The sequence below is a fragment of the Schistocerca cancellata genome, chromosome 5 (genome assembly GCF_023864275.1).
Source record: "Schistocerca cancellata isolate TAMUIC-IGC-003103 chromosome 5, iqSchCanc2.1, whole genome shotgun sequence".
In the NCBI taxonomy this organism is placed as follows: domain Eukaryota; kingdom Metazoa; phylum Arthropoda; class Insecta; order Orthoptera; family Acrididae; genus Schistocerca; species Schistocerca cancellata.
Window position 1 is genome coordinate 225,130,843 of NC_064630.1, and position 24,289 is coordinate 225,155,131.

At 38.4% G+C, this 24,289-nt stretch overlaps 1 protein-coding gene across 1 annotated transcript in view; it reads left to right on the forward strand.

Annotated features, from left to right (window-relative positions):
- LOC126187748 (uncharacterized) overlaps nucleotides 1-24,289 on the forward strand; it is a 165,091-nt gene that overhangs the window by 132,726 nt on the left and 8,076 nt on the right. Inside the window, exons 17-19 of the mRNA XM_049929000.1 lie at nucleotides 2,441-2,628; nucleotides 13,032-13,175; nucleotides 13,258-13,398. Coding sequence (XP_049784957.1) covers nucleotides 2,441-2,628; nucleotides 13,032-13,175; nucleotides 13,258-13,398 — 473 coding nt within the window. The remainder of the gene's footprint in view (nucleotides 1-2,440; nucleotides 2,629-13,031; nucleotides 13,176-13,257; nucleotides 13,399-24,289) is intronic.

Sequence of the window (24,289 nt, forward strand, 5' to 3'; positions counted from 1 at the left end):
CTTCCTGTATCGTTTGACAAGTATTATGAAAACATAACAGTGATAACGTGCCTGTAGTTAATATGGTAAAGAAAGTTCTGGTAGAATGTAAATAATTTAGGAGTTAAAGAGACCACACACCATATCGAGAATTATCAGCTCGACAGGCACACAAAAAGAATGAAAACCTGCTAGCTTTTGGGTAAGTCCTCGAATGAGTTCTGAGCTCACCCCTTCCACTGCCCCCCCCCCCCTCCCCTACAGACACATTAACACACACACACACACACACACACACACACACACACACACACACACACACACACACACCTGTGTACGTACCTTCGGCAGGCTGAAAACACAATACTGGGATGCAGTCCGACAGGTGGACTGGGTTGAGTCAGGTAGGGTGGTTAGTGAGAGAAAGAGGGGGGGAGCATAAGGAGGGTTTGGGGATGCTTAGTTGGCAGCTTAAAGGGAGATAGCCAGTGTGTGTAATAAGAATGCAGGGAGGGGGAAAGGCAGCAGGTGTATGGGGTAGAAATACAACACAAGGGCACCAGAGCTGGTAATGAGTTACATTATGAACATTGTGTCCCAGAGGAATGACAGCAATCGTGTGTGAGAAAAGTAATGGGACTGATTTTCTTATCTAACAAAATTTTTATTTTGTTTTCTTTTTTCAAACAACAATATTGTCCTCTTCAAATTCGTTCCCTTCGTCTGGTATAGACCAATGGAGTTGTTGGTCCCAGTCTTGGTAGCAGTGCTTAAAGGCTTCAAGCGGAAGGGTCTTTAACATGTTGCTCACATTCATTTGAATGTTCTACAGAATCACAAAATGAAGTCCTTTTAATGCATTTTTCAATTTTAGGAATAGAAAACAGTCACAAGGACTCAGATTGAGTCAACAGGGGGGCTGTGGAACTACAGGAGTGCACTTTGAGGTCAAAAATTCCATGATGGAAGAGGCTGTGTGACATGGGGCGTTGTATGATGCTGCATCTGATTGTCTGCAATGGTCGGGCTCTCTTGACTCACACTTTTCGTGAGCCTTTCAAGGGCATCTTTGTGAAACACTTGGTTGACTGTTTGTCCTGGAGGGACAGTCTGACAAGAGCATGCACACAATTGACTTTTTCACCGGTTTTTAAAGTTGAAGGTCTTCCTGAGTGAGGTTTATGTTCAACATGTCCTTGGCCTTCCAAAAATGATTTGTGGCAACGAAAAACTTCTGCTCTTGATAAGGAATGTTCCCATATGCCTGTTTCAACTTTTCAAAGGTCACACTCACAGACTCCCCAAGTTTTGTGTTAAACTTGATGGCACAGCATTGCTCTAAATTCCACTGTTCTATTTTTGTAACACACAACAAAAACTCAACTTCAGTCATGGCGCTCACAGAAATCACGTGATGACTGTACAGAGCTGAAACTCAGACTGAACATCTGGAAGGGATAAACATACCATTCTACACAAGTAGAGCTACACAGCTTTGCCAGATCGCTCATAGTGTCATCAGTCTCATTACTTTTCTCACACACTTCATATGTCTGCTATCACCATTATTATTTTTATCACAATTCTAGTACCTTACAAGTGACAGTTGTAATGTACTCATATCAAGATTGCTGAAAGTCCAGTACTTTCTTCTTGAATGTGACTAACGTCTTTTATTTTAAACACAACAGTAATTTGAAATTTAAATCTCCTCTCTCTCTCTCTCTCTCTCTCTCTCTCTCTCTCTCTCTCTCTCTCTCTCTCTATTATGATATTTACAGCATCCCATATGTTAAAATATTTTCCTGCAACTTACTTAACGGTAGCCATATCCAAAGAATCTTTGAACATTTGCTGTACTGGTTTTGCGTTGTCTGGTTTGGGTGCACTCAAATTCCTGATACATTTACTTTTGTCCACGCAGAGTCATTGCTTCCCCAGTCACCTGTGAGACTACGCAGTAATATATTTGACTCTCCAGCATCTTAAGGAGAAAACAGTTAATTAAAAGAAACTACCAAATATACAAGGACAGAAAAGTATAATATTCGTTATTTACACAATTTGTTTTGTATGTTTCCTGCAAATCATAATTTTTAAGAAGTCTTGCAAGTGAATACAGCAAAGAGTACAGTCTCAAACTTCCTGTCAGTTTTTAACTAGGCTCTAATCTGACTGGACTTTCCTTTCACAGTCAGTACTGTCACTGACTAAGCTATCCAGCATTGCCATATGGGGTGTGTACCAGAACCTCTCTACTATATATAGGCTGGCCTGGATGAAAAATGTACTACTTGGATAAATCAACTGGCAAGAATATTGCTTACAAAAGCTAGAGTCGAGGTTTGCGACCTAGTCTAGTTTTAATATATATTAGGTATCCGAGTGTCTCGGAATTGCAACTGAATCTTTGTCATACAAATACAGTTGTTCCTGCTACACTGTCCATGATATGTTGCAGGTTGCAGGCTTATGTTTGTTTCTTCTTGCATAAAGTTTACATCAAAGCTCTACAACAGTTTCAAGAGGAACTTGGATGCGCGTGCCTTCTTTAAAACACAACACATGCTCTTGCATCTCCTTACTGACTGTATAAGCAGTTTTTCTGACTGTATACCTGTAAAGGACTACCTGAAACCTGGCCTAAAGGTGAGGCATTGTTCTGTAGATTTTTATAACTTAAGACATAGTTTTAAATAACCATTTCAACAATGTTTATATATCTTGTCATCATTGTCTGTTGTGTATCTTTAATATTTATTAGCCCATTATATCTTCCATAAATCATTTGTTTAGTACTGAAGAATGCTGAAGATGAAATGGGTAGATCAAGTAACTAATGAAGAGTTGGGTACTGAATTGAATTTGAGAGAAAAAAGGTTTATGACACAGCTTGACTTAAAGAAGGGACAAGTTGGTTGGAAACTCCTCAGACATCAACAGATAATTAATTTGATTATGGAGGGAGGAGTGGGGAGTAAATATTGTAAGGGGGACCAGATGCATGAATATAGGAGTGGGTTGAAGTGGATCTGCATCAAGCCATTGTGAACTAATGAATTGATCCTGAGGCAGCTCAGCTTCAGAACAAGATTGTCAACTCTTGTCAACCAAAATCATTTGAAATATTTTGGTCACATTGCCAGAAACAAGAGGCACTAGGAAAAATCAATCATAGAAGGAAAAGTCTATGACCGAAGACCTAGAGGATGTGCATCATTGTCATGGACAGACGAGATTAATAGTTTGACTGGGATGGACATGCAGCAAGTAAGTCAGCTTGCCCAAGATGAAATTGAGGGTAAGAGAGATGAAATTGAGGGTAATATTATACAAATGGAAGAGAACATAGATGAAGATGGGATGGGAGATATGATACTACAAGAATAATTTAACAGAACACTGAAAGTCTTAAACCGAAACAAGCCCCTGGGTCTAGAAGACATTGTCAGAACTCCGGATCGCCTTGGGAGAGGCAGCCATGACAGCACTCTTCCTTCCATTTGCTGTGCGAGATATATCAGACAGGCGAAATACTCTCGGACTTCAAGAATAATGTACTGGTAATAATTCCAACCCCTGCCCCCCCCCCACCCAAATGAACCATGGACCTTGCCGTTGGTGGGGAGGCTTGCCTGCCTCAGTGATACAGTTAGCTGTACACTAGGTGCAACCACAACGGAGAGGTATCTGTTGAGAGGCCAGACAAACGTGTTGTTCCTGAAGAGGGGCAGCAGCCTTTTCAGTAGTTGCAGGGGCAACAGTCTGGATGATTGACTGACCTGGCCTTGTAACATTAATTAAAATGGCCATGCTGTGCTGATACTGCGAACGGCTAAAAGCAAGTTGAAACTACAGCTGTAACTTTTCCCAAGGGTATGCAGCTGTACTGTATTGTTAAATGATGATGGTGTCCTCGTGGGTAAAATATTCCAGAGATAAAATAGTTCCCCATTCAGATTTCCGGGTGGGGACTACTCAGGAGGATGTCATTATCAGGAGAAAGAAAACAGGCATTCTACAGATTGGAGTGTGGAATGTCAGATCCCTTGATCAGGCAGGTAGGTTAGAAAATTTAAAAAGGGAAATGGATAGGTTAAAGTTAGATGTAGTGGGAATTAGTGAAGTTTGGTGGCAGGAGGGGCAAGATTTCTGGTCAGGTGAATACAGGATTATAAATGCAGAATCAAACAATGGTAATGCAGGAGTAGGTTTAATAATTAATTAAAAAAATAAAAACATAGATAAGCTACTGTGAACAGCATAGTGAACGCATTATAGTAGCGAAGATAGACCCGAAGCCCACACCTACCACAGTAGTACAAGTTTATGTGCCAACTAGCCCCGCAAATGATGAAGAGATTGAAGAAATGTATGATGAGATAAAAGAAATTATTCAGATAGTGAAGGAAGATGAAAATTAATAGTCATGGGGGGACTGGAATTCGATAGTAGAAAAAGGAAGAGAAGGAAAAGTAGTAGGTGAATATGGAATGGGGATAAGGAATGAAAGAGGAAGTCATCTGGTAGAATCATAGCTAACACTTGGCTTAAGAATCGTGAAAGAAGTTTGTACACATTGAAGAGACCTGGAGACACTGGAAGGTTTCAGATAGATTATATAATGGTAAGACAGAGATTTAGGAACCAGGTTTTAAATTGTAAGACATTCCCAGGGGCAGATGTAGACTCTGACCACAATCTGTTGGTTATGAACTGTAGAGTAAAACTGAAGAAACTGCAAAGAGGTGGGGATTTTAGAAGATGGAACCTAGATAAACTGAAATAAGCAGAGGTTGTAAAGAGTTTCAGAGAGAGCGTTAGGGAATGATTGACAGAAACAGGGGAAAGAAATATGGTAGAAGAAGAATGGGTAGCTTTGAGAGATGAAATAGTGAAGGCAGCAGAGGATCAAGTAGGTAAAAAGACGAGGGCTAATAGAAATTCTTGGGTAATAGAAGAGATATTGAATTTAATTGATGAAAGGAGAAAAGATAAAAATAAAGTAAATGAAGCCGGCAAAAAGGAATATAAACGTCTCGAAAATGAGATTGACACGAAGTGCAAAATGGCTAAGCAGGCATGGCTAGAGGACAAACGTAAGGATGTAGAGGCTTATCTCACTAGAGGTAAGGTAGATAACTGCCTACAGGAAAATTAAAGAGACCTTTGGAGAAAAGAGAACAACTTGTATGAATGTCAAGAGCTCAGATGGAAAACCACTTCTAAGCAAAGCAAAGAAGGGAAAGCAGAAAGGTGGAAGGAGTATATAGAGGGTCTATATGAGGGTGATGTACTTGAGGGCAATGTTATGGAAATGGAGGAGGACGTAAGTGAAGATGTGATACTGTGTGAAGAATTTGACAGAGCACTGAAAAACCTAAGTCGAAACAAGGCCCTGGGAGTAGACAACATTCCATTAGAACTATTGATAGCCTTGGGAGAGCCAGCTATGACAAAACTCTACCATCTGGTGAGCAAGATGTATGAGACAGGCAAAATACTCTCAGACTTCAAGAAGAATATAATAATTCCAATCCAAAGAAAGCAGGTGTTGACAGGTGTGAAAATTGCCAAACTATCAGTTTAATAAGTCACAGCTGCAAAATACTTACACAAATTCCTTACAGACGAATGGAAAAACTGGTAGAAGCCGACCTTGGGGAAGATCAGTTCGGATTCCGTAGAAATGTTGGAACACATGTGGCAATATTGATCCTACGACTTACCTTAGAAGATAGGTTAAGGAAAGGCAAACCTATGTTTCTTGCATTTGTAGACTTAGAGCAAGCTTTTGACAAGGGTGACTAGAATATTCTCTTTTTAGAAAATCTGAAGGTAGCAGGAGTAAAATACAGGAAGTGAAAGGTTATTTACAGCTTGTACAGAAATGAGAAGACAGCTATAAGGATCGAGGGGTATGAAGGGGAAGCAGGGATTGAGAAGGAAGGGAGATGGTTGTAGCATATTCCCGATGTTATTGAGTCTACACATTGAGCAAGAACTAAAAAAAAAAAAAAGTAGTAGGAATTAAAGTTCAGTGAGAAGAAATAAAAAATTTGAGGTTTGCTGATGACTTTGTAATTCTGTAAGAGACAGCAAAGTATGCAGAAGAGCAGTTGAAGAGAATGGACAGTGTCTTGAAAGGAGGATGAAAGATGAATATCAACAAAAGCAAAAGGAGGATAATAGAATGTGGTCGAATTATATCAGGTGACGCTGAGGGAATTAGATCAGGAAACGAGACACTTATAGTAGGAGATGAATTTTGCTATTTGGGCAACTGATTATGGCTAAAGTAGAAGGATACATAATGTAGACTGGCAGTGACCAAAAAAACATTTCTGCCAAAGAGAAATTTGTTAACATCAAATACAGGCTTAAGTGTTAGGAAGACTTTTCTGGAGGTGTTTGTCTCGAGTGTAACAATGTGTGGAAGTGGAGCATTGATGATAAACAGCATAGACAAGAAGAGACAAGAAGAGATTAGAAGCTCTTGAAATGAGGTGCTACAGAATACTGCTGAAAGTCAGGTGGGTAGGTCATGTAATTGATGAGGAGTTACTGAATATAAATGGGGAGACAAGAAATTCATGGCACAACTTCACTAAAAGAAAGGTTCGGTTGATAGGACACATTCTGAGATATCAAGGAATCACCAGTTTAGTACAGGAGGGAAGTGTGGGAGTTAAAATCGTAGAGAGTGACCAAGACATGAATACAGTAAGCAGATTCAGAAGGATTTAAGTTTCATTAGTTATTCAGAGCTGAAGAGTCTTGCACGGGATATAGTAGGATGGAGAGCTGCATCAAACCACTCTCCATACTGAAAACCACAGCAGCAGCAGCATCAACAACAACATTAGTTTATGATCTTCTCAATCAAAGGCATTGAAAAGATCATAGAAAATAGCAACAGGGTATTAATTATCATTATTTAGTTCTTCTAGAAGTGAGTATGTGAGATTATATATAGCCTTCTCAGTATAGAAGCTTTCACAGGAGCCAAATTCAGCTATTGTTAAAAGACGATTCTCGGGAAGATGGTTCACAATTTTGTTGTTAGTTACCTTCCCAAAAAATTTCAGAACATGGAAAGGAGGGAAGTGGATCTATATTTAGAGGCCATTTGCTAATCTCCACTGTTGTAAATTTGTGATACTTCTGTCTACTTCAGTCTTCCAGGAAATACACTTGAACTCATCAACTGGTTACAGTGATAACTGCTGGGTGTTTACTGTATAATTTCTTTTCGAGACACCATCCATTTCACTCAAGTGAGCTTGTTAGTTGTTTGCCATTTCTGACAGAATTACAATGTCATGGGCAAACCTTAAATGGTTCTCTTTCCAAATTTCTCCTTATACCCTTTACTGATTGCTCAGTGTACAGATTGAATAATTTCCTTAATTCTGTTTTATGTCCTTTGACTGTTATAACTACAGTCTGGTTTCTGTATGAGTCGAAGGTAACTTTTCACCCTCGGTATTTTATCCTGATGATTAATATAGAGAAGTTTGAAACTGAATTAAATAATTAGATGCCAGAAAACTGCTTGTTTGCCTTTGGAGAGTGGCTTCACAGTGATTCTTGAAACTAATTCTTTAGTTATAATATAGTTTGTATTAGTGCTGTAGTAGTCTAATAACTTGAAGTTGTCCGACTGTAGTGCATAAAATGTTCAACTTTGACTTTTAAGCGTATTTTCACACCTTTGATTCCTGTTCACTTCCCATGCGTCTTCACAAGATGGATAATATAGTTGATGTAATGTGAAGATTTTCTCATTGAAATAATTGCAACTGATGAGATACATGTGATGTTTATGCACATGAGATTTTACAAGAAAAGTGTTGTACACTAGAGGGCACCTTTCACAATCATAGTGTACACATTCCTATAATGGACATCTCCCCCCACCCCCACCCTCCACCCTTCCTACCCTCCTCCAAAACGAACCCAAATTTTTAAATTTTTAATATTAATGTTTTGTTAATATACTTCTTTAATCTGACTTACTTCTGCAACTTCTGTTTAATTAGTAATATTTAAAAGATCAAGTATATATAAATTAGTTATGCAAAAGTTATCATTAATTGTGAAAAATGTAAATAACATACAGAAATGTTTGATACAGCACTGAATGCAGTATTATATCTTCAAGTTTTATTTACAAATGTTCCACAATTTTATTTACTCAGAGTACGTATGTAAGATTGCCGAACTTGTTCAATTGCTGCATCAGAAACTGCTGGCCGACCCTGACCCAGCATACTATGTGATGCCAATTTCAGTGAAACAGTTGTACCAATTCATAATAGTTTGTCTTTGAGGTGGTGGCTTGCAATATTTCCTCTGAAATGTCTCTGAAGTGTAGTAGTGGATTTGGATTTGTGAAACCGTAAACAACACTGCATACGCTCTGCAATAACTCATTCCGGCATGCCGTGCTGGGAATTAACAGTGTTAAGCTGGAATAAAACTCGAAGATATAGTGCATTCAGTGCTGTATCAAACATTTCTGTAAGTTATTTACCCTTTTTACAATCCAAAAGTATTAGTTATATGAAAATATAACTAATTTAGAAACACCCTGTACATAATTTTTTTTTTTAAAAAATTCTGATTATTTGAAGTAATATAGTCATCAAATTTTTAACGCTGTAAAATTAACATTAACTGTAAATACTGTTGAGCACTTGTAGGTGGGATCTATTGTCCTTGGAGGAAACAGCGTTGAGTCTTCTTCTTCATATATTTGTTCTTTGAGACATAGTAGTAAAATTTCATGTGGTCACTTTTGTGGTTGTACAGGATGTGTATGATTGCTTAAACAGAGTTGCCCTCCATTCTGTTCCTTTCATCAGACCATTAAATATTCATGAATGGAAATCTCCTTTCTTCATTGATGTTATGGGCTGGTACTGCAAATAAATACCTTGCAATTGTTACCATCTCAGAGTGTTGCTGAAGACAGTCACAGCTTTCAAAAACACTCACCCACTTCTCACGACACTGAATGAATGGTGCTTTGTTTTCATCATTCCACTCATGAAGATTTTCTTCAATAAAATTTGTCATTAGCCCAGATTGATCAAAGACAATGGGATAATCAATTTCAGTTTTTCCCACTTTGAATTATAAACTTTCTCTTCAACACTTTCTCATTTTAGCACTCTTCATTAATACCCAAGCACATTAATACCCATGGGGAATATGAGGTGCTCCACTTGCTCTGATATTCATAAAATATGTTAGCTTCTTCTTTAAATTCCATTTCTGCTGATTGTATCACTTCTGCGCTTTTAAGGACAGATTTAACATTAAAAGAAATGAACTGCTGCTCTTTTCTCTTAGTAACAGTTCCAAGAGTATTGTTCAGAACATCCTTTACCTCTGTTATACTTTTTCTGCTTTCCTCAGTTTCCTTTGTTCCATGCTGGAGAGTGCTAAGCTGGCTGTGAATTAACCATAAGTAGGCTTCACCTGAAGAATTGCTGAAAAATGGAATCAGTATTTTGGGGACTTTATCTTCATTTCAGGATTTAAACAGCCTGGTGACTCTTTCAACTGCTAAAAATAGTGATAACCAGCAAGTTTTTGAGTGACACATTACATTCACATATTCAGCCCCTCAATAATTGCCAAAACTCCTTAAGCATCTCTCTTCTAACTGTGCATATGGAAAATGGATAGTTTCAACATCACACCTCAAACTATCAGCAGATGTCTGCATGCAGTTGTGTAAAATATGTACAGGGTTGCCTATGTCATTCATTCAGTGTTTTCATGCAATGTTGTATTTAATTTGATTAATCTGTTACATTTGACTTGTCTTAAATCACCAAAGTTGGTGTTTGTATTGTCTCCATGAAATGCCACACATTTACTTTTTTCGAGATCAAACATTTTAATGGTACTCATACAAAAATTGAAATTTAGTCGGATGTTTCATTAGGTAGGGAACTCATCTTCAAAAGTTCGTACTGAATTCTTTCATTAATATCGAAAAACTCAACAACAAATGGAAATATTTTAGCAGCTTTATGAATGCTGGCATCAGTGGACTCCCTGTAGAAAGAATACTTTTTGGTGTACTCAAGGCTTTCCTTTAAACTATGGGGAGCAATAACTCCAGTTACCAAGGTTACGTTAATTCTTGCTGAGCTAAACTTTTTTCCAATGGAAGAATCATCAAACATAATGTGGTGAAGTTTTACCATTTGGTAGGCTAGTGTAAGCTCAGCTACTCGATCTTTGGTGTCTTGACTTGATTGAGGTTTTACAAAATAATTTTGTAGTATTTTATAGAGCTTGGGGCACTAAATCTGTTAATGTGCTTCTTTGACTCAATGTGATCAAATATTTCACAACACCCACCATGACTTATGCTATTAAAACAGTTACATACTGAAGACTGCTTCATAATCAAATCAACCTTTCTTGATAAAATTCCACTTCTAACAATAACTGACACTAAATTTGCAGGCATGTTTCAGCATTGCATTTTGCAACTCGGTGGAAAAAATACGATTAATATGAGAAACCACCAGTACAGCTTATATGAAATAAAAGAAACTACTACACTATTCTGACAATGACAGTGGTAACTCTTGTGACAATCTGGCAGTTTTCAAAACTCTTCTCAAAGTACAATACCTGGAACTGTTACAACAGTCCAACTACACTCCAGCCACAGTATTGCTCAAAATAAGTTATTGTTTCAGTGTTACTGTGGGACTATAGAGGTTAGAGAAATAAGCTAAAATATATTAATTTGTCATATCATGTTTCGTTTAATCAAGTGAAATTTTCAGAAACTTATAGAATTTCATAAAATATTTTTAAAAACTAAATTCTGGGACATTTGGATTCCATAAGTATCATATGTGAATGGAAGGGTGACAGGGAAATGTTTTCAATACCCTGTGTAACAACAACACCAGTAACACAATCTGTACAGTGGATTTTGGAATGCATAAGCTGATGTAAATTTGAGTAGTGAAGTTTCAGGACAACTGGACCAACAAGTTGCTAATGGTGATGTAGTTTAGTACTGAATTGTATAGGCCCCCTTAAACAATCAAACATGTTTGACGAAATCACTCTTATCTAGCTATGGATCTGCCAAGCAAGCTCGTACATGTTCAAACAATGTTTGTCAGTTTAACCTCACTTAGAAGCAGACACTATTTGTATTCATGTGTATTTTGAGCGTAGTGAATACTGCCACAAATACATGCAAAGCAGTCGTGGCACTGACTTTGGCACTGTGTTTAAAGAAGAAGAAGAAAATAAGACTCTTGTCCAGGAATTGCTTAAAATCAGAGATTTCACCTTGAAAATATGCTAAGGGGAAAAATATTACTCTCAGGACCTGGTGATTACATCAACTTCCTTCAAATGGATGATGAAACTTTTTAAAACTTAAGTCCCTCTTAAAGGAGCAAACTTGTCTGTCAAGTACGCTCTTGTCTAGCCACAGATGTGCCAAACAAGTCCGTACAGTACTAAGAAAGCTTGTCAATATAACCTTACTTTTGAAGCAGACACTTTTGATGTATGCTGTATTTTGGCACTAGTGGGAACGGCTACAAATGCATATAAAACATTTCTAACATGGTCTCTGGCACTGTGTGTAAAGAAAAAGAAAACAATAAATACACTGATCTAGGGAATGGTTTAAAATGAGAAATATGCAACTGGAAACCTGTTAATGGATATGTTTCACTCAGAACCTGATGATTACATCAACTTCCTGCGGATGGACAGAGAAATGTTTACTATTACTTCACGCACACATTGAAAAAGAAGACATAGTATGCGAAAATTTGTTCTCTTCAGCTTTGTCCTTTAATGAGAAGTCATAAAAATACAGCAACATGGGAATATGTAGCCTACATTGTGTGTGGAAGAACCGGAGAACTTAGATTTCTTTTATTTCAATCCACTCCACTTGTATGTCACTGTATGCATAAAATATTGACTCTATTCATAACCTCTTAATGTGTAATGTATGGCTGGGAAAGATGTGGTACCTCTATCATTATGGTAGTTGTTAGTGCTATTTTGTTTTTATACTTGATCATAGTTTCATAGTAGTGGAAACTCACAATAAGGTGAGATAAATAATAATAAAATAGTTTTTCACTAAACATATGCTGCGAAACGTCAACACAAACAACATCCACCATCTTTTCAAACTTTCTGTTAATCAAAATTTCTCTCAAACACGATCTATGCATGACAAGCATGTCAAACTGCACTATAAACGGTCAAATATTTGGCAAGCATAGTTAAGTTTACTTTCTGATATTGAAAGTTGCCAAGCAACTAGAACTAGACTATTACAAGCAATATAAAAGTATTATACTCCTAAATGGGATGACTATTTGGCTATCACATTTTAAATCTTTAGATATGTTCCAAAAGTGATTGACATAAATGACAGAAATTTTGTTTGACCAATACCACTACCCATTATTTGTTAAAAAATTCTGTTACTAAGAATCTCATTGTCGATGAGGCATTGAATAATATAAAATAGTTGCGGTCATTACCAGATTTATGTGAGATGAGTATCCGGGGATTACTATTTATTTGGCACACTGAGAGAGAACATGTTTACTTTTATGCGTTTTAATCTCTTTAACTCTTGCTCAACAGGTCACATAAGAGTTAAAGAATTGTAGGACAATATAAACAGGTGAAATCTATTTAGTATTGTCAACTATGATGAGTAGGGATCTCTACTTCCTGTGCGCCTGCCAAGAAACGGTATGGAAAATGATCTCTAGAGTCTGCCTTAGCCAGAGGTCACAGTAAGATTGTTAATATAACGAAGCCTTAATGCTATTTATCTTGTAGATAAAAATAATGGTTACTTGTCTTTTGAAGCATAATATTTATTATTGGTTTTGACTAAATATGTTTCGCCTCATTGTTTTGGGCATCTTCATTTGTCTACAGTGGATTTCTATAAATATTCTGTTTTGTTATTCTTACTTTTGTTGGACTTTTAATGTTATTTACTATCAATTTTTTTGTTATAGGACTATGAAGAAATTGAGAGCATTGTAAGGAATGTATTACTGTCTTCAATGAAATTGTGTGGTACATCTGCCAAGCTGATTACAAATGTTGTAAAGACGTTTATTGATGTGATTTTGAGAGTAATGGATAGAGAAGAGTCAGTGGTAAATTTTTTTCTGCTAATTTGGTATTGTAAATTTAAATTCAGGAGAATTGACTTGTACTTCAGATTTTGTCCTGTTACAGGTGTCAACCAGTGAGTTAAGAGATGCCCAAGACCTGCCATTTATTGCAGCTAGATTTGTGGCCCTCTTCTGTAGCTCACCTAACTTATCTGAAGTCTTTCTGGTGACTCTTATGCATGTTATTAGTGAAGATTGTAAAGAGGTAAGACAGATAGCAGAGAGCTAGAAAATGGAAAAAGTTGTTTTTGTATTATAAACCTTTTAGTCCCTTTCTTGTTCATAGCACTAAGTCATTTTGCATTTACTGCAAGTGTTACTGTATTTCTTTCACAGTTATGTTACAAATTTTTACAGTCATTATTAGTAGATTAGCAATCGTTAGCAATGTTACAGAAATCATGTCTCTAGTTGCGTAGGGCAGTAGAGAAGGGGGAAAGAAAGAGAAATTGTAGATCGGGGAGAGTATGAGTAACAGAGAATAAAATAAAGGATTTCTTTGTTTTTACAATAATGAAGAAGATGAGCATAACTTCCAAGAAGTAAAGAATTTAAGGAAAAGCAGCAGGATAAAAACAGTAGAACTCCACCCACTGATGGAGTCACCTATTCGGTCACCCACAAGCACCCTTGAGCATGGGGTACATACAGAACGGCACACATGGGGAGGGGCATAAGTCAGCCACACACCACAGAAGATCAGTTCACTACCATACCTGACAATGGTGACATGTCTGTTTGCTGATGTACTCTGCCAGCTGTACACCTGGGGAGTGTTTGATCAACTAATATACTAGTAGAAACTGGAGAATCACATTACACACCTTTACAGGGAAAAAGTGTATTGCAGCATAAAAAAAATTGACAAGCTGCACAACCAAAGATGCCATTTGCTGAATACCCTTGGATTTCTGATACACTGTGCAAAGACATAGTGCCAAATTTCGCTAAGTTCATGACAAATTTTGCTAAGGTTATGTGTCACATTGATTCAGTGACAGCCAGAATCGAGAAGTGAGCCAGTCTTGCCCTTGTACATGAGAGGGTGAGCTTTACCTGCAAGAGTTAAATAACATGGCTCAGGAATTATTGAAACTACACTTACAACTGTCCAACCATTTTAATTCCTGGAACTAGGGAAAAATTGATAGTGTTACTTGGGTGGCAGTGAATTCCATACATAGGAAGACCACAGGATGTCAGATATCAAAATTTGTATGTCACTAAAGGCCCCTGCAAAACTATCATCAATCTCACAAACACGCAGCTGAGGGACAATGTGAGTTCAGTTCTGGAGAGGGGACTTAAATTTGCTTTCTTTACCGGGTTCACACCAGTCTCGGACATCATCAGTGCATTTAAACAGGTTACGGCTTGCTCCTACCTGAAACATTTGAAGAAGTATGTTGTGAAACTTGTGCTCTGCCTAGAACCAAACCCACACAGTCGAACATCATCAGCAGAGAGAGGTCAGTCAACCAAGACCTGAGGAAGTGCCCTGACAGTATTGCCTTACCTGCTGACAAAGATGCCGCAACAGGTGTCCTAATGCAGAAGGTCTACACTGAGAAGAAACAGGCCTGCTAGATGACGAGTCCTACAGGAAAATTAACACAACAACTCTTACAGAAAGATCAGCACTGATCCCACAAGAAGCTGGTAAACAGGACAAGGGCATTTCTCAAGGACTTGGATTTACTCAAAGGAGTTAGAGTAAAATCTCAAACTAATGAACCCACTTTCATCAGTCCCAGCAAAACTCCAGACGAACAGTGTTATTCTTCCAGCTTTTAACACACCCCACTTTAATGAGTAGTCCACTTTTAAGCAATAAACTTGAAACATATTACAAATTAAAATCCGGCTTTTATACAATTCCTAACAAGTCTGAGAGAATTTATCATTTCTTTCAGAGTAACACAGGTATATAGTAATGATTTTTTTTTCGGTCAACATGTATCTGAATCAAATTCCATTGTCATGATACTGGAAAAAGTCTTGAATGAATTGGATAGCGATTTCTGCCCTGCCTACCATGTGACACTGGTCACGTGATCTGATGTCACAGTCATTGAATTATGAAGTCCAAGCTGTGAAGTGCTGGTTTTGCTGTTGACAAATTTATCACTTTTACTTTTGTGGAGTTATAGCCTGCAAACATGGCAAGCCTGTGAGTCAGCAAAAGCTGATGATCATCTACGATGTCGAAGACTATCGCAACATAAAACTTTACAACATTGTAAAGAAGTATGATTTGGCACCATCTTCATTACATAGCATTCTCAAAAAAAAAAGGAAGCACTGTTAAATGCCAAAGCTAGTAGTTCATCTGGATGCAAAAGGAAGAACATTCACTTGTCAACATTCAGTGATGTGGAAAGTATTCTTTTAAAATGGTTTCAAGGAATGAGAAGTGACATCATTCCTGTAAATGGAAACATACTACAAGAGAAGGCTTAGAAAATCATGCTGAAGATTGGTATTGAAAATTTCAGTTCGTCAAATAGCTGCTGAGATCATTTTAAACAATGTCATAAGCTCTCATTCCAGAGTGTAAATGGAGAGAGGGAGGATTTGGACGTAGAAACTGTAAACCACTGGAAAAACTTTACAATGCCATGATTATTGCAAGGTTAAGAGCCCAAAGAAATTTTTAATGCAGATGAAATTGGCACCCTTTCTTCCTCCCCTCCCCACCTCCAAATTACTTTCTGCAAAAACTTGTTCTGTTAAGGGTGAAAATGCCATGGATGTAAAAGAGGGAGAGAGAGAGAGAGAGAGAGAGAGAGAGAGAGAGAGAGAGAGAGAATGCCTGCACCATTTCTAAGAAACAGAAATTTGTGTTTCTTCCACTGAACTGCACAAGTTATCTGCAGTCTTTGGACCTGAGCACAATACACTCCATTAAAGCCAGATACAGGGTAGCAGTTGTCTAGTTGTGAATTACATTCCTTGAGAGGAAGGAAGCGTGGAGGTTCAGCATTCCACAGGCTACGCACATGAGCACATGTTTGTTGCTACCTGGAATTGTGTGACACAACAGATTGTGTTACTTTTGCAAAGGCAGGCTATATTACATCAGTTGTTGATGAAGACAACATTGAAGAATGGAACAGAATCACAGATATTTCTGAAAATGTGACACTCCAGGACTTTATATCTTGTGATGACAATGTTTTGACTTCCACACCTGATGTGAATGTGAAATGTATGAAATTCTGTAACATTGTTAGGTAGGAGGTGGCGGTGAAAACAATGAAGAAGAACAACAACAACAAGAGAAGCAGGAGATCATTGCACCAAGTTCCGCAGCTGATGTGCAAGGACTTGATACTGTCAGGAATTACTTTTCCTCTTTTAACATTATGCTGGAAGGACAAAACAAACAATTCTTCAATGAATGTGTTCTGCAAAAAGTGTGATATATAAATATATGTACACCATATTTAAATTTTTTGCAGATTATTGGTAAGTTTGCAATTAAATGGTTCTTACATCACTTAAACATGCTTGAATTATGATTCTAGGTCACTCCTCCTTTGTACCTAGGCAAAACTCCTGTTTAAGGAAAAGGTAGTTAGGTCCCCAGAGATTCGTTAAAAAGGGGTTGTACTATACCAAACAATAGTTCCATAAGGATGCATACTGCCAAGAATTTGTGGACTCCCTAAGGTCTATTAAATCAGTGCTGCAGTGGAAACACCAATTCCCATCAGCTCACTGAAGTTGAGTACTGTCAGGCTAGGTTAGCACTTGGACGAATGACTGTCTTGAGTCTGCCAAGTGCTGTTTGCAAGCAGGGTGCACTCAACCCTTGTGAAGCGAATTGAGGAGCTACCTGATTGAATAGTGGTGGCTCCATTTACTAAAACTGACAACGACCAGGAGAGCAGTGTGCTGACCATATGCACCTCCCTCCGCAGAGGTTCACACAATTGACACCATTGAGCCTTCTGAGGCCTGATTAGTTGGAGAGCTAAGTTCCACAATGAGGGAGTGCCTTACTGTCAGCAACATCAAGGCTCCTACATATTCACTCGCAGAATATTTGTAATATACTCTTCCTTATGTGGGTAAATATCCACACATGTACACAATTCTTTGGATTTTGTGAAACATCTCAACAACTTCAGGGTGAAGCATTCAGGATTCCTGTTGAGCTTTAATGTTGTTGTGCTATTCACCAGGGTACCACTAAGACAGCCACGAGAACTTGCTGGTCAGAATTTTGACCTGAAGACTACCAACATTTCAGGTATGTCTTGACCTCGATGTATTTTCTATTTAATGGAGAATATGTTGAACAGATGGAGGGAATCACATTGGGCAGACCAACCTCATCTTTAGTTACCAAGATGTATATGCAGTACTTCAAGGAAAAAGCCCTGGAAGTCATCCAAATGGAAACCTGCATGCTACATTTCCCATTATTTGGACAATACATTCATTGTCTGCACCATGAAAGAGAGAAATTCCATGACGTGACTTCCTTGCTAAACTCCATTCATCCTTGCATCAGATTCACTACGGAGACTGAGACGGAAGGAAGACAACCATTTGTGGACCTTGTATCACAAAGCGCCTAGGATCTAGCACACATTGGTCTATCGATTATTCAAATGATTTTGAAATGTATCCCTGTTGGTTTTTGAAAATTTTTGAACACATTCTGAGTTGATTTCTGAATGAATCATAAGTTGATTTTTGAATGCGTGCATAGTGTATGTGATGCCTCTGCCAGGGGAATCCTTGGCGCATCTAGAAGTAAACTTTCCTATAGACAAAAGGTGACAGGGCTATATGAGTTGAGCGAAATAAAGCTGAACGGGTGAATGCCAAATGCTGTTTGTTTATTTGATTGATGGGTATGCGAATGACCAGCGTTGTTTTAATTACTAGCGAAATCCATAGATTCAGACTACCAGAGTGGAAATAAGCGACTAACAGGAATAACAAGTAAGAAAAAATACGTATTATCTTCTCAGTGTATCCCAGAAAATGAAATTTTGACAGAAAATTTTTGGTCAGATTTCTAAACTAGGAAGGGCAAGTTGCACAGTCCTCAGCCAGCTGCCGCTTAAGTTATATTGTGGAAGTAGCACGGAAAACGTGTTGTACAAACGTGTAATAACGTCTAACCGGAGAATAATCACTCTATAATTAAACGGGTGATTCTGGCAGGGTTAGTAGAGTTAACCGGACAATGAGTTTTGACAATGGTTGGAATAGTTACAGAATTAGTGATGAGAAGACTGTTTGTTAGACCGAGGAAGGAGAAGAAACTGGGACATCACACAAATTACGGAAGAATATGACGATCCCAAATTTATTCAAAAATTTCATACTATTGCTTTTTGATCTCATGCTTGAGAAACTGGAGCGTATGAATGAAATTTGAAACTATTACCTAACATAAAGCTTTCTGCTTGTAGTAGGCCAGATAGGCATTTGATATTGGTACTTCGCGAATTATATTCTGTCGTATTATAAAAATGACCATTATTACCAAAACAGTCTCGCTTATTTGATGTGTGTTACAATTCCTGCAATAATAGAAAGGCCTGTTTTCTTTTATCTAGGAAACAGTGACAAAATAGATGTAATCAGATCAAGAAACCACACCAGTCTTGGGTACTATTTGTAATAACACCTTTTTCAGTATTAGACAATGATATTTTGATGTTTCATGTAGCAAAACATTCGACGAATTTTGATGAAGTAACAGATTCTTTTGCAGAAAGGAAAGAACGCCATGTAAAGCTGTAGCAACATTAGAGAGGGGTGGAGGGGTCGGGGAGGGGGGGGGGGACACTAGGACCTAAGGATTGAAGAAATGTGTACTATGTGTACTGTCTTGCTTGTCTCTTGTCTTAACTGGTTTTATATATCCTATATTTAATTTTATGTTACACAGAACAGCAAGTTATTAGCTAATAGGCAATAAAGAGTCCAAATTTTCTGAAATATACACATTTGAGTTCCACAATGCAAAATACAGTGATGTATAGTAGAAGAATTTTGTGTGAAGACATGTGACACTGCACTTTGGCACACTTAAGACCAGATAACATGTCATACATTTCCTCGAAGTTGTTTGTTTTATGCATCAGACTCTTCGGAAAGATGTGCGCTACAAAAGAACATATTTTTGAAAAGTCTTTTAATTTTTTGGCATCCTATCTCAAACGCTCGATGGGGTGGGGGGAGGGAGGGAGGGTGCCGCCATCTACTATTGCCCCGGTTCGAAATATCGTAGATCTGGATATGTGCAGAGGAGTCTGAGTTATAGTGGGGGGGGGGGGGGGGGGGGGTGTAGGGCAGTCTCCACGTGATCTGTGTTTACATTTTGCGATTTTGCTGTTTCCTCTTCGTTTACTGCTCTCTTGTCAAATGAAAACAAAGTGATTTCTGTGGCTGGGAGCTATCAAGTGAATTAAAATACATTCTTGTAATTACAGAAGGCTAAAATATGCTATTAATCTCAGATTTTATTTTGTTTCCACCTTTCTGACAGTCAAGCATTAATTGCCTTGTATAATAATGAAGTTACGTTTGTTGCTTTGCTAAAGAAATTCGGTTTTTATCTATCTTGTCTGCTGAGACATCCAATTTATTTGAAACGAAGTTTTTACCACACTATTGGCTAGTTTCAACTGTTCGCTGCATTTCAAATGCACGTTTTCATCTTCTATGATGTATGGCATTATGCCATAATAAAGAACTCAACATGAGATAATACAGTACTGGTACTCCAAGAAAATTTACATCCTGAAAACCACTCTGAAGAGCTTAATATCAGGCCAAGGCCCACTTCATTGGCAATCTGGACACACAAATTTGAACTTTAAGGCAAATTATTTATTGCAGTATGGTTCACTTTATTTAAGGCGAGTTATTTATTGCACTATGGTTCACGAAATTCCGACACTCTTGGAGTATCCTCTGATGTCTTGTTTCTTTTATGACATAATGTAAGATCTATTAATGTTTTACACATACTGGCTTCCTACGTCATCGCAGCTGCGCAAGCGATGGGACGCCTGTTATCTGGCGCTCTCTGGTAACTGCTGGAACAAGTCTATTTCTAACAGATCCTGGGAAAATATTGTGAATTGTGGTTTGAAAAGCGTTATTATCAAAGTAAATTTCCTTTTACACAAGATGAACTATGTGCGAGAATGTAAAATGAATTTCTTAAATCACACAGCGTTTTACTCTCATTTAAAAATCAACTCTTTGATGACAAGCCATTCAGAAGAATTTCGAGCCCAGAAGATCAGAGATTTATGACGGTACTAAAGATTTTACTGGCACATTTGTGTGATGTATCTTAAAGTGTAAAACGCGCAAAAAAAGATCAACATTATATGTGAAAGCTTAGCATCTTCTTGCAGCTTACTAATGTTAGAGACCAATACTATATCTGAAAGCTTTTCTTTTCTTGTAGGAGCATTATGTATATTAACTTTTCCTATTTGTGCGTTCGCTAAACTTAACAATGATGTTGCTATTGGCTGACTGCATCACTTGTCCTATGCTCTGAATATCCGCTGTCATCGGCTGGCGAGATCACGTGACATGAGCTATGACTGGCTTACAAATGCGCATCGCAATCTCGATTTCAATGCTTCGGAAAGGAACATGTGGTGTTTGGTGGAATGCAAATTTATACTTTCATAATATGAAAATTTGCAGCATATATGTTGCTGCACATCAAAGAACTTTGCAAAACGTGTTTTTTCCCCCTGAGTTTCGTTTTCTAAAGTGCCGGGAAATCCTAAGCCACTGTATGAAACCATAACCATTCAAATGTTTCGTAAGTTTTACAGTTCCGAGGGAAAGTATACTGTCACTTGACACGGAAAAAGCATATTTTCACCTGGGATAACGTGTGTTATTAAATGGGAGATCCACGAAAAATCTGGGAATTTTTTTTTTCCTTGTCCACGTATACACCCTGTTAATTCACAGCTAGGATTTAAGAAGAGTTGCCCAACTGAGAATGCCATTTACACATTCTCTCCCCAAATTTTACAAGCATTAAATAACAAAATGGCATTTACTGGTGTTTTCTGTGACCTATCTGTCTGTGTGAATCATAAGTCCTCTAAAATAATGAGGCATTATGGAATTGATTGTGTATCCAACCAATGGATAATGTCATTTCTAGTAAAAAGAATGCAGAAAGTTGCAAATAATTAATAATTCAATCAGTGTCACAAGGGGAGATTTTTCTGACTGGATAGAAATCACTTACGGGGTTCCACAAGCCTCAAGCTTTGGTCCACTATTATTTCTAATATGTGCAAAGAACCTTCTGTGTAATATACAATAAAGCAGAACTAGTTATTTTTACCGATGGCACCACTGTTTGGCCATGATAAGTTGAGCCTCTTTACTGGTGATGCCAGTAGAGGAGAAAATCGGCACTGGTTGAAAGATGTTCATTTGTCTCAGAGTGCTACAATATTTCTGTATGTGTCACCCATGCTTCTGTAAAAGCACAAAACATGGGCACTGTGTGAAAGGTTCAAATGGCTCTGAGCACTATGGGACTCAACATCTTAGGTCATAAGTCCCCTAGAACTTTGAACTACTTAAACCTAACTAACCTAAGGACATCACACACACCCATGCCCGAGGCAGGATTCGAACCTGCGACCGTAGCAGTCCCGCGGTTCCGGACTGCAGCGCCAGAACCGCTATACCACCGCGGCCGGCTCTGTGTGAAAGGGCTGGCACTGCCTTCCCCTCTCTACAACTCTCCGTTTGGGAGACATACTCACAGCAACAGAAAAAACAGTGTTCTTAAAAGTATTTTTGAGTGATTTTCTGTAAATTGTCTCTCTCAATTTCAAAAAGATACAACATACACAGTTCTCCACATGTAGATATACTAAACCAATAATGTAGCCGAAGGTGAGGAAATAATACACTGTGCAACACAATTAAAGGATCACTTTTTAAGAACCCTATAATTGTCCCCAATGTGAAGCAGAAGTTTTCAAATTCGGTTCAATGGTGCTTAATACTTTCCTCTGTGATGGTGCAAAAGTGTGGTGCCATCCGACAGCGACACTTCAGACAGCAAGGTGTCAACATGTGTGGGGAAAAAAAGCCAGAGCTCAGAAGATCATGGGAGGTGTAAGGTGGGTGAATGATGTCACATTGGCACCAAATTGCACCATCATTCTGCCTAATGTCATCATGGACATGTCACATGATAGGGAGGTTGTCACACTGTCTCTTATTCTTATTTCATGCCTTCTTTTGACACCCTATGTTAGAAGTCAAAAAGGCAATGTCCAGCATTGAAATCATGCGATTTTCTTATAAGTGCCCCAGGAAAACGTTACAAACACATTCCACTGAGAATCGACAGGAAAAGGACATGGAATGGCGTAAAGGTTGTCAGTGAAATCATAGCTTCTCTTGGTGCATTCATTTACAAGCATTCTGTAGTTTGCAGTGTGATGTGCAACAGAATGATGTTCTTAACAACCTTTGACACTGCTGACACCCCGTAGACAATTCAAACTTTCTCCAAAGACATTGTGAGGCTGCAGCCACTGAACATTATCTGACCCTTTGGAGTGTAGCACAATCAAAATCTTTGCTCTGATATGCAGAGTGGAACCACTACAAATCATTCAAAACCACACAATGAAATTTGAATATAATCTGAAGCAGCAAAGGATTTATTTGCATTTTCAGCCCTCCTGTTTCACACTCTCCTGTGGCATGATCAAGTTGGGGGGGGGGGGGGGTGAATTGACACGTGTGTGAATAAAATATAGCAAAGGGTCACTATACTTTTACAGAGACAATTCTCACTTCAATCTCTAAGCATCTCTGGTCAGACAACATTTTCAACACCCCTCCAATTCTGATTGCCCGCAAATGGAGGGTAGAGCAGCAGCGTGTCCAGAAGTTGTGTGTCCTCCATAGGTACCTACAGATCAAAGAGGTGTACAAGTACATATTTAAAGTGCTCAACAAAGGAGTGCAGGTGGCACCAAGAGCGGTGCCAAAATGGGGGGAGTAGAGGGGGTTCTTAGAGGGACCACTTGTTGTTTTATTTGTGCACGGGCCAGTGTCGAAATGTCGCCCCCCTCCCTTTCCATGATCATGCCACACGAAGGCTGAAATAGCCATAAACACCCTTTGCTGTTTCAGATCATTAAAAATTTCATTGATTGGTTTTTAACAGTCTTTGGTGGTTCCACCCTATATACCAGAGCAAAGACTGCAGTCACACTTCACTCCACATAGGTCAAATAACATTCAAGGGGGTTGCAGCTCTGTGATATCCTTAGAGAACGGCTGAAATGTCTGAGGGAAGTCAGCAGGGTCAAAAGTTGTTAGGAACATCGTTGCTTTACACATTGCACTGCAAATTGTCATTTTCATCTGCAAAATGCGGGTAAATTATTGCTCCAAGACAAGGAGTGGTGTCATTGATGCCCTTTATGTTACCGCTGAGGTCTTTTCGTGTCCACCACTGTGGCCTTTTCAGGTCCAACCATGTCGCCTTTTCATGTCGATTCTGAGCAGCGGTGTGCCTGAAATGTATTCCATGGGCACCCATAAGGAAACTGTATGATTTCAATTCTAGGCATTGCGATTCCGATGTCCATCACAGAGGTGTCATCATTGAGTGCCTGTAGGAGTGAACAAGATGACTTGGTGTGATGAATGCAGCTAGCTCTAAATGTAGAAAAAATGTACGTCAGTGCAGATGAGGAGGAAAAACAATACCACAATGTGTGAATATAGCATTTGTTGTGTGCTGCTGGACAGAGTTACATTGATTAAGGTGTGACATTGCAAAATGAAATGAAATGGAACAAGAATGTAAGGATTTTAATAGGGGTGTGACTGGTCAACTTCAGTTTATTGCGAGAGTTTTTGGGTAATCTATAAAAGGGAACGCTTATAGAACACTAATGCGAGCCATTGTGGGGTACTGCTGGAGTGTTGGGAATCCACCATGTTGGATTAAAGGAAGCAATTGAAAGGTGGGTTGCTGGATTTGTTACGCAAGTAGTATGGAGAAGATTTGGGAATTCAAACGGGAAGGCAATGTTCTTTTTGAG